The sequence below is a fragment of the Chlorocebus sabaeus genome, chromosome 27 (genome assembly GCF_047675955.1).
Source record: "Chlorocebus sabaeus isolate Y175 chromosome 27, mChlSab1.0.hap1, whole genome shotgun sequence".
Classification (NCBI taxonomy): Eukaryota; Metazoa; Chordata; class Mammalia; order Primates; family Cercopithecidae; genus Chlorocebus; species Chlorocebus sabaeus.
This window is the reverse complement of record NC_132930.1, coordinates 8,680,131-8,692,265: the sequence shown is the minus strand read 5'-3', so window position 1 is coordinate 8,692,265 and position 12,135 is coordinate 8,680,131. Positions and strand designations below refer to the sequence as shown.

At 39.7% G+C, this 12,135-nt stretch overlaps 1 protein-coding gene across 2 annotated transcripts in view; it reads left to right on the top strand.

Moving 5' to 3' along the window:
- SLC30A9 (solute carrier family 30 member 9) overlaps positions 1–12,135 on the top strand; it is a 109,113-nt gene that overhangs the window by 54,618 nt on the left and 42,360 nt on the right. For both annotated transcript variants that reach the window (XM_008017529.3, XM_038008588.2), the window contains exons 8-9: positions 1,289–1,356; positions 11,386–11,488. In XM_008017529.3, coding sequence (XP_008015720.1) covers positions 1,289–1,356; positions 11,386–11,488 — 171 coding nt within the window. The remainder of the gene's footprint in view (positions 1–1,288; positions 1,357–11,385; positions 11,489–12,135) is intronic.

Here is a 12,135-nt window from a genome sequence, read left to right as displayed (position 1 = left end):
GTTTCATTAATTTCTAACATTTTACTGTCCTGGTCTTCAAAAAGGGGCAGTTCTTCAATTGCTCTGATTATGGAATTTTTAAATATTTAATTTAATTTATTTTATTTTATTTTTGAGACAGAGTCTTGCTATGTTGCCCACTTGGCTCACTGCAACCCCCGCCTCCCGGGTTCAAGAGATTCTCATGCCTCAGCCTCCTGAGTAGCTGGGATTACAGGCAGCCACCACCACACCCGACTGATTTTTTTGTATTTTAGTAGAGATGGGGTTTTACCATGTTGCCCAAACTGGTCTCAAACTCCTGAACTCAAGCAGTCTGCCCGTCTTGGCCTCCCAAAGTGCTAGGATTACAGGCGTGAGCCACTGCGCCCGGCCTGATTATGGAATTTTTGAGTAGCTTTTACAGGATGCTTCCCAAGCGGGTTTTGGATCCTGGCTCCTTGTGATCTCTTGTTTTTCCAGATTTTTATTGTCTTGTTAGAGTCCTTGTGCCTTATTATTCCTAGTTACTACCAACACATCTTCCCTTTTTCTGCAGCCTTCTTTATTAAAGTGGTTTGAACCCAGTGAATCTTTTTCCTTATTTTTTTCTTATTATTTCTTATTCTGATCTTAAAGATCTCATTTCCTTTCCCTGTTTTGCCCCTCCCATGAGTTCCCAAACCTTTCTTCTAAAGAAATCTTATTTTTCACCTTAAGCAGCATTCTGTTATTCCCATAATAATTTCATAGAGTTTTTTTCTCTATTCAACCAAAGAATACAATATATTCTTGTTATAATAAAACATATATTCTGTTTGTTATCAATAAACAGTATAATTCAGAAATCTAGACCCATAGTTAGAGTTTATGGCTTACAAATCGAAGTAAAAGTTGAGACCACATGGACAAGGTTTATCCCTGTGTAGTTCCTTCGCTAAGCTCTGAAGGCAGGTCAGTACAGAATTTGGGGTGTCTGGTTTCACACATTCTTAGAGCATATGAATTTCAGCTCAGTGCATTTTTCTACTTTATTACTAGTTTTTATATAGCCAACTCAGACCCTTTCTGGAAGAAGGCAGGACATGAATTACAAGGAAACAAAATAAACAAGATTCTGGAAAGAGACCCAGATATGCTGTCTTTTTTAATCTTTCTACTTTCTAAGTAAGAACTTCTAGAGAAAAATAAGTAACGTAATTCAGAAGTTTTGATAGAGGAAAATTTTCTGGTCTGTCAAAGCCACCAGTTATAGTGCTTCTCTACAAAATTTTGGAGATATTAAAAAAAAGTTTTTATTTTTTTACAGCCACGCTCCAGAACGACATCGGTGTTTTTTAAGGGACCAGGAAAAGTGGTGATGGTCGCAATTTGCATGTAAGTACTGAAAAATAAGCTTTGTGAAATAGAATATATTCTTTTAAATGTGTATATCTGTGAATATGTAAACTTATTACCTAGTAGCTAGCTATAGAGTTTGAGGTTTATATTGTTTTAGGAGGAAATTGAATAAGTCTTTATTATTGTCAGTAAAGTGATGGGGAAAGAGCATGAATTCATATAGACACCCATGCTCATTCTCTGTATATTTTTGATGTAGTTAAAGAATAGTTGCTACCTGAAAATCCTTTCTTATTTTTATTGGAGTTGATAGAAGTCTTTTTTAAAGAAGTTAGATTGGCCAAGGTTATTTTTAGAGTAGCTAAACCAACCTGGGTTACAGCTACTGAAGAATATCTTTATGCTTATTATCTTTATTCCACTTATCTCAGAAGAACATAATTGTTGTTTTTGCCTGCTCTGTTTTTCTTTTGGAGACAGAGTCTTGCTCTGTTGCCAGACTGGAGTGTGGTGGTGCAATCTCAACTCACTGCGATCTCTGCCTCCCGGGTTCAAGTCATTCTCCTGCATCGGCCTCCCAGATAGCTAGGATTACAGGCGCACACCATCATGCCCAGCTAATTTTTGTATTTTTAGTAGAGATGGGGTTTCACCATGTTGGCCAGGGTGGTCTCGATCTCCTGACCTCTTGGTCTGCCCACCTCAGCCTAAAGTGCTGGGATTACAGGTGTGAGCCACTGAGCCCGGCCTTGCCTCCCCCTTTTCCCCTCTATCTTCTTGATTTCAATTGTTTTGTTCACTTTTTATCTGTTTTTCTGATTAATTTATTTTAGGATGTATGAAATCATTCAATAATTCATTAGTTCTTTTATTTTTAAATATATATGTAAAACATCAGATAGTGTGATATCTGAAAATATGAAGATATAATACGTAATTCTTTAAGGATTGGAGGGACACTAAACTAGAGGAAGGCATTTATAATACAGACAAGGGATAATGATGTCATAACCATAAATAGTGGTGGTACAGATGGACATGGACAGCTTCAACTTCTTTGAAGGTATGTTCAAGGATAGTGACCAGGTTTCTGGCTTGTATAGTTGTGTAAATAACGTACCATTCACCGAGGAGAACACTGAAAGGAGGAGCAGGGTGGGAGCAGAGAAAATGATGAGTTCATATTTGAGCTGGTGGTGTGTTTAGGGCACCCATGTGAAGATAGTCAGCAGGGTTCTTTTCACTAGTAATACAGGAATAGTGATTATAGCTTTTCTCATTGGAGGGATGTATGTGTGAAAAGTGCTTAACATAGTACTGCTCTAAGATATGTACTTAAGAAGTATTATTGTTAATATATATTGGTCTGAAGCTTAGGAGAGAAATCTGGGTTAGAGATATGGAGTTGATAGTTTTTAGTATGTAGATGATAATTAAAGTCATGCAAGTAAAGATCACCTGAGGAGTGTATGTATATGTAGTATGAGAAATAAAAAGCTCTCAGGAAGAATTCCTTGAGGAATGTTAACATTAAGAAAAAGGTGGAGGAAAAAGTGCCTGCAGAGGAGATTGAGGAGGAGTAAGGAAAAAAGTAGAAAGAAAACCGAGAGTGTATTAGTCCATTTTCATACTGCTGATAAAGACATACCTGAGACGGGGCAATTTACAAAAGAAAGAGGTTTAATTGGACTTACAGTTCCTGTGGCTGGGGAAGCCTCACAATCATAGTGGAAGGCAGAGAGGAGCAAGTCATGTCTTACGTGGATGGCAGCAGACAAATAGAGCTTGTGTAGGGTAACTCCCATTTTTAAAAACCATCACATCTCGTGAGTTCATTCACTATCATGAGAACAGCACTGGAAAGACCCACCCTCATGCTTCAGTCATCTCCCACTGGGTCCCTCCCAAAACATGTGGGAATTATAGGAGCTACAACATGAGATTTTCTGGGGGACACAGAGCCAAACCATGTCAAGGAGTGTCATGAAAGCCAAGGGAAGACAGTGTTTTTTTGTTTTGTTTTGTTTTGTTTTGTTTTTTTGTGAGACGGAGTCTCACTCTGTCACCAGGCTGGAGTGCAGTGGCGCAATCTCGGCTCACTGCAACCTCCGCCTCCCAGGTTCAAGTGATTCTCCTGCCTCAGCCTCCCGAGTAGCTGGGACTACAGGTGCGCATGTTTTAAGAAAATAGCAGGCCTGGTACAGGCTCGCACCTGGAATCCCAGGCTTTGGGAGGCTGAGGCAGGAGGATTACTTGAGTTCAGGAGTTTAAGACCACTATGGGCAACATAGTGAAATCTTGTACCTACAAAAAATTTTTTTTTAATTAGCTGGGCATGGTGGGTGATGTGCACCTGTAGACCTACTCAGGAAGCTGAAGCAGGAGGATCATTTGAGCCCAGGAGTTTAAGGCTACGGTAATCTGTGATTACACCACTGCACTCCAGCTTTGGCAAGAACAAGACCCTGTCTTTAAAAAATAAAATAAATAGCCAGCCGAGAGGTGTCTGGCAAGATGGCTGGATAGGAACAGTTCCTGTCTGCATCTCCCAGCAAGATCCATGCAGAAGGTGGGTAACTTCTGCATTTCCAACTGAGGTACCCAGCTCATCTCACTGAGACTGGTCAGACAGTGGGTGCAGCCCACGGAGGGTGACCTGAAGCAGGGTGGGGCGTTGCCTCACCAGGGAAGCGCAAGGGGTCAGGGAACTCCCTCCCTTAGCCAAGGGAAGCCATGAGGGACTGTGCCGTGAGGAACGGTGCGTTCCAGCCCAGATACTACGCTTTTCCCGTGGTCTTCACAACCTAAAGACCAGGAGATTCCCTCGGGTGCCTACACCACCAGGGCCTTGGGTTTCAAGCACAAAACTGGGCGGCCATTTGGGCAGACACCAAGCTAGCTAGACTAGTTTTTTTAATACTCCAGTGGTGCCTGGAATGCCAGAGAGACAGAACCTTTTACTCTCTTGGAAAGGGGGCTGAAACCAGGGAGCCAAGGGTTCAGCAGATCCCACACCCACGGAGCCCAGAAAGCTAAGATCCACTGGCTTGAAATTCTGGCTGCCAGCACAGCAGTCTGAAGTTGACATGGGATGCTTGAGTTTGGTGGAGCAGGGGTGGGGGTTTGGAGGCCACCATTACTGAGGCTTGAGTAGGCGGTTTTCCCCTCACAGGGTAAACAAAGCCATCAGGAAGTTCAAACTGTACAGAGCCGACCATACCTCAGCAAAGTTGCTGTAGCCAGACTGCCTCTCTAGATTCCTCCTCTCTGGGCAGGGCATCTCTGAAAGAAAGCCCCAGCAGCCCTAGTCAGGGGCTTATAGATAAAACTCCCATCTCTCTGGGACAGAAAACTTGGGGGTAGGAGCAGCTGTGGCAGCAGACTTAAATGTTCCTGCCTGCTGGCTCTAAAGAGATGAGTGGATATCCCAGCACAGTGCTCGAGCTCTGCTAAGGGACAGACTGCCTCCTCAAATGGGTCCCTGACCCCCATGCCTCCTGATGGGGAGACACCTCCCAGCAGGGATCAACAGACCCCTCATACAGGAGAGCTCCAGCTGTCATCTGGCAGGTGCCCATCTGGGATGAAGCTTCCAGAGGAAGGAATAGGCAGCAGTCTTTCCTGTTCTGCAGCCTCTGCTGTTGATACCCAGGCAAGCAGGGTCTGTAGTGGACCTCCAGCAAACTCCAGCAGGCCTGCAGCAGAGGGACCTGACTATTAGAAAGAAAACTAGAAAGGAATAGCATTAAAACTATTAGAAAGGAATAGCATCAACCTCAACAAAAAGGATGTCCACACAAAAACCCCGTATGAATGTCACCAACATCAAAGACCAAAGTTAGGTAAATCCACGAAGATGAGGAAAAACCAGTGCAAAAAGACTGAAAATTCCAAAAACCAGAACGTCTTTTTTCCTCCAAAGGATCACAACTCCTTGTCAGCAAGGGAACAAAACCGGATAGAGAATGAGTTTGACGAATTGACAGAAGTAGGCTTCAGAAAGTGGGTAATAACAAACTCCTCCAAGCTAAAGGAGCATGTTCCAACCCAACGCAAGAAAGCTAAGAACCTTGAAAAAGGGTAGAGAAATTGCTAACTAGAATAACCAGTTAGAGAGGAACATGAGTGACCTGATAGGCCGAAAAACATAGCACGAGAACTTTGTGAAGCATGCACAAGTATCAATAGCCAAATCAATCAAGCGGAAGAAAGGATATAAGAGATTGAAGATCATGAAATAAAGCATGAAGATAAGATTAGAGAAAAAAAAGAAAAAGAATGAACAAAACCTACAAGAAATATGGGAATATGTGAAAAGAGAAAACCTACGTTTGGTTGGTGTACGTGAAAGTGACCAGGAGAATGGAACCAAGTTGGAAAACACTCTTCAGGAGATTATCCAGGAGAACTTCCCCAACCTAGCAAGACAGGCCAACATTCAAATTCAGGAAATACAGAGAACACCACAAAGATAGTCCTCGAGAAGAGCAACCTCAAGTCACATAATCATCAGATTCATCAAGGTTGAAATGAAGGAAAAAATGTTAAGGGCAGCCAGAAAGAAAGGTTGGGTTATCCACAAAGGGAAGCTCACCAGACTAACAGCAGATCTCTGTGCAGAAATCCTACAAGCCAGAAGAGAGTGGGGGCCAATATTCAACATTCTTAAAGAAAAGAATTTTTAACCCAGAATTTCATATCCAGCCAAACTCAGCTTCATAAGCAAAGAAGAAAAATCTACAGACAAGCAAATGTTGAGAGATGTTATAACCACCAGTCCTGCCTTACAAGAGCTTCTGAAGGGAAGTACTAAATATGGAAAGGAAAAATTGGTACCAGCCACTGCAAAAACATACCAAATTGTAAAGACCATCGACACTATAAAGAAACTGCATCAACTAATGAGCAAAATAACCAACTAGCATCATAATGACAGGATCAAATTCACACATAATAATATTAATCTTAAATAGAAAAGGGCTAAATGCCCCAGTTAAAAGACATAGACTGGCAAATTGGATAAAGAGTCAAGATCCATTGGTGTGCTGTATGTAGGAGACCCATCTGACGTGCAAAGACACCCATAGGCTCAAAATAAAGGGATTCAGGAATATTTACCAAGCAAATGGAAAGAAAAAAAAAGGAGGGTTGCAATCCTAGTGTCTGATAAAACGGATTTTAAGCCAACGAAGATCAAAAAAGACAAAGGTCATTACATAGTCGTAAAGGGATCAGTGCAACAAGAAGAGCTAACTATCCTAAATATATATGCACCCAATATAGGAGCACCCAGATTCATAAAGCAAGTTCTTACAGACCTACATAAAGAGACTTAGACTCCCACACAGTGATAGTGGGAGACTTTAACCCCCACCCATTGTCAATATTAGATGGACCAACAAGACAAAATTAACAAGGATATTCAGGACTTGAACTCAGCTCTGGACCAAGCAGACCTGATAGACATCTACAGAACTCTCCACCCCAAGTCAACAGAATTTACATTCTTCTCAGCACCACGTCACTCTTATTCTAATATTGACCACATAATTGGATGTAAAACACTCCTCAGCAAATGCAAAAGAACAGAAATCAAAACAAACAGTCTCTCCGACCATAGTGCAATCAAATGAGAACTCAGGATTAAGAAACTCACTGAAAACCACACAACTACATCAAAACTGAACAACCTGCTCCTGAATGACTACTGGGTAAATAACTAAATTAAGACAGAAATAAATAAGTTCCTTGACACCAATGAGAACAAAGACACAGTGTACCAGAGTCTTTGGGACATAGCTAAAGCAGTGTTTAGAGGAGAATTTATAGCACTAAATACCCACAGGAGAAAGTGGGAAAGATCTAAAATCAACACCCTAACATCACAATGAAAAGAACTAGAGAAACAAGAATAAACAAATTCAAAAGCTAGCAGAAGACAAGAAATAACTAAGATCAGAGCAGAATTGAAGGAGATAGAGACACAAAAAATCCTTTAAAAAATCAGTGAATCCAGGAGCTGGTTTTTTGAAAAGATTAACAAAATAGATGGACCACTAGCCAGACTAATAAAAAAGTAAAGAGAGGAGAATCAAATCGACAACAATGAAAAGTGATAAAGGGGATGTCACCACTGATCCCACAGAAATACAAACTACCATCGAGAATACTGTAAACACCTCTACACAAATAAACTAGAAGATCTAGAAGAAATGGATAAATTCCTGGACACACACACTCTCCCAAGACTAAACCAGGAAGGAGTTGAATCCCTGAATAGATGAATAACAAGTTCTGAAATTGAGGCAGGAATAAATAGCCTATCAACTGAAAAGCAAAAAGCCCAGGACCAGACAGATTCACAGCCAAATTCTACCAGAGGCACAAAGAGATGCTGGTACCATTCCTTCTGAAACTATTCCAAACAATAGGAAAAGAGGGACTCCTCCTCAAGTCATTTTATGAGGCCAGCATCATCCAGATACCAAAACCTGGCAGAGACACAACAAAAAAAGAAAATTTCAGGCCAGTATCCTTGATGAACATCGATGCAGAAATCCTCAATAAAATACTGGGAAAGCAAATCTAGCAGCACATCAAAAAGCTTATCCACCACCATCAAGTTGGCTTCATCCCTGGAATGCAAGACTGGTTCAACATTTGCAGAATAATAAATGTAATCCATTACTAAAACAGAACCAATTACAAAAACCACGTTTATCTCAATAGATGCAGAAAAGGCCTTCAATAAAATTCAACATCGCCTCATGCTAAAAACTCATCTTAAACTAGGTATTGGTGGAACATATCTCAAAATAATAAGAGCTATTTATGACAAACCCACAGCCAATATCATACTGAATGGGCAATAGCTGGAAGCATTCCCTTTGAAAACTGGCACAAGACAAGGATGCCCTCTCTTACCACTCCTGTTCAACATAGTATAGGAAGCTCTGGCCAGGGCAATCAGGCAAGGGAAATAAATAAAGGGTATTTATATAGGAAGAGAGGAAGTCAAGTTGTCTCTGTTTGCAGAGGACATGATTGTATATTTAGAAAACCCCATCATCTCAGCCCAGAATCTCCTTAAGCTGATAAGCAACTTCAGCAAAGTCTCAGAATACAAAATCAATGTGCAAAACTCAAAAGCATTCCTATATACCAATAATAGGCCAACAGAGAGCCAAATCATGAGTGAACTCCCATTCACAGTTGCTGCAAAGAGAGTAAAATACCTAGGAATCCAACTTACAAGGGATATGAAGGACCTCTTCAAGGAGAACTACAAACCACTGCTCAAGGGAATAAGAGAGGACACAAAGAAATGGAAAAACATTCCATGCTCATGGATAGGAAGAATCAATATTGTGAAAATGGCCATACTGCCCAAAGTAATTAATGGAATCAATGCTATCCCCATCAAGCTACCGTTGACTTTCTTCACGGAATAGAAAAAAACTACTTTAAATTTTATATGGAACCAAAAAAGAGCCTGTATAGCCAAGACAATCCTAAGCCAAAAGAACAAAGCTGGAGGTATCACGCTACCTGACTTCAAACTATACTACAAGGCTACCATAACCAAAAGAGCATGGTACCAATATCAAAACAGATATATAGACCAATGTAACAGAACTGAGGCCTCAGACATAACGCCAAACATCTACAACCGTCCAGTCTTTGACAAACCTGACAAAAGCAATGGGGAAAGGATTCCCTATTTAATAAATGGTGTTGGGAAAACTGGCAAGTCATATGCAGAAAACTGAAACTGGACCCCTTCCTTATACCTTATACAAAAATTAACTCCAGATGGATTAAAGACTTAAACATAAGACCTAAAACCATAAAAACCCTAGAAGAAAACCTAGACAATACCATTCAGGACATAGGCATGGGCAAAGACTTCATGACTAACACACCAAAAACAATGGGAACAAAAGCTAAAATTGACAAATGGGATTTAATTAAACTAAAGAGCTTCTGCACAGCAAAATAAACTATTATCAGAGTGAACAGAACAGGCAACCTGTAGAATGGGAGAAAATTTTTGCAATCTATCCATCTGACAAAGGGCTAATATCTAGAATCTACAAGGAACTTAAACAAATTTACAAGAAAAAATAACAAACAACTGCATCAAAAAGTGGGTGAAGTATATGAACAGACACTTCTCAAAAAAGATATTTACGCAGCCAACAAACATGAAAAAATGCTTATCATCACTGGTCATTAGAGAAATTTAAATCAAAACCACAATGAGATTCTGTCTCACGCCAGTTAGAATGGCGATCATTAAAAAGTCAGGAAACAGCAGATGCTGGAGAGGATGTGGAGAAATAGGAAAACTTTTACACTGTTGGTGAGACTGTAAATTAGTTCAACCATCGTGGAAGACAGCGTGGCGATTCCTCCAGGATCTAGAACCGGAAATACCATTTGATCCAGCAGTCCCATTCTACTATAAAGACACATGCACATGTATGTTTATTGCAGCACTATTCACACTAGCAGACTTGGAGCCAACCCAGATGCCCATCAATGATAGATTGGATAAAGAAAATGTGGCACATATACACCATGGGATAATATGCAGCCATAAAAAAGGATGAGTTCATGTCCTTTGTAGGGACATGGATGAAGCTGGAAACCATCATTCTCAGCAAACTAACACAAGAACAGAAAACCAAACACCACATGTTCTCACTCATAAGTGGGAGTTGAACAATGAGAACACATGGGCACAGAGAGGGGAATATCACACACTGGGGCTTATTGGGGGGTGGGTGGCTAGGGGAGGGATAGCATTAGGAGAAATGCCTAATGTAGATGACGGGCTGATGGGTGCAGCAAATCACCATGGCACATGTATACCTATGTAACAAACCTGCACATTCTGCACAGGTATCCCAAAACTTAAATTATACATTTAAAAAATAAATAAAATAAACATTGTTTTAAAAAGGAAGAAAATAGTGTCAGATGCTCCCAGGAAGTTAAGAGAAATACTAAAATGTTTCTAGGAATTTAGTAGTATGGAATAGTGAGTGATATTGACAAGATGAAAACTGACAGCTAGAATAAATATGATGTTTTTAAGAAGTTATCTGAGGTGGAGGAGATGGGAAAAGGGTAGCTAAAAGGGGACATACAGTTCTCTCATTTGTAAAATGGGGGTATTAATATTTGTATAACAGACTTGTAATATAACATGGTAACTCACTAGCATAACGTCTGAGATAAATCATATTAGTCATTACTGTTGGTATCTGAGCAGCTAGCTTCCTCAGAGTTAACTGTTTATTTTGGCATCTAGCTTCTTCTAGTATGACTCTGAGAATGCTTAGAGTCACCTCTGGCATCTGCCCCCTTAAGTAAACAGACTTTCACTGAAATCTTGCCTTTGATACTGGCCCACTGGACAGTATCAGGTGCACATCTGCTTTTATCTACCTAAAACACATAATTGTCTTTTAAATTTTATCTTGTCCAAATATAGAAGACCCTCTTTTCTCACCAGTCTTCAAAGTACACTTAAGTAATTTGTTTACACATAGCATGCCTCTTAACAGTACATAATTTATATTTTTTCAAATTTTTACTCTTGTTACCTAAACAGAAAGTTTTTAAGGCTAGGGATTCTTTTAATTGTACTCGTTTTTGTTGCAATTGTTGTTGTTTTTTAGAGACGGGGTCTCACTCTGCTGCCTAGGCTGGAGTGTAGTATAGCCTCGAACTCCTGGGCTTAGATGATCTTCCCAACTCAGCCTCCTGAGTAGATAGGACTACAGGTGTGTACCACCACACCAGACTAAGTTTTTAAAAAAATTTTTATAGAGATGGGGTCTTACTTTGTTGCCCAGCCTGGTCTTGAACTCCTGTCCTCAAGCCATCTTCCCACCTCAGCCTCTCAAAATGTTGGCATTATAGGTGTCAGCCACTGTGCTTAGCCTCATTTTACTTTCAACAGAATCTAGTATAGAGGTATATACAGCCGATTGAGTATGCTTTTGGCTTAAATTTTTATCCAAACCTATGCTAAATTGTTTTCTCTTTCTCTTCTAGCAATGGATTAAACTGCTTCTTTAAATTTCTTGCCTGGATTTATACCGGTTCAGCAAGTATGTTCTCAGAAGCTATACACTCATTATCTGATACTTGTAATCAGGTGAGGACTAAAGCTTTTTTATAAATCAATTTTGAAGTAATAGTTTTAGGCTTTAATCTAAAAGTTGATCTATTTTAAAACTGAATGATTCCAGTAGTTGGCTTGTGGGAGAAAATAAAAGTTTACTTTTCAGCAATGAAGTGCATAGAAATTTAATCATAGTATTTTAAAGCAGGTTGTTACGCTTTAAGAACCTCTGACAATGGAATGTGAAGTATAACATTATCAGTCACTGAGCAGAAATCTGGTCTCTGAATATGAGTTCTCAATGACTGTAATAGTCCATGAATTTAAGCTTTTGGAATAAAGATGTAAAATCATATGTAATCGGTTAAAATGCTTTCACATTAGATTCATAATTTGAATTACTTTCCTTGGCTTTGCAAATGGAGAAAAGTTTTTGTATTAATAAAATTAAAATACCATTTAAACCCCCTATGGCCCAAATTGTGAAAACTAGAAACCCAAACCTTTTGTAAGAATATAATAAAAATTTCTGTGTGTGCATCACTATTACATTTTAAAGAGCATGGTATATTAAGAAGATACCTTTTGAATATTTACTTATTTTTAGTCCTGTTATATAAAAACGGATTTGGGAGAACTTCAATGAAAGACGCAGGTAAAATAAGAATATTTAAGACAAG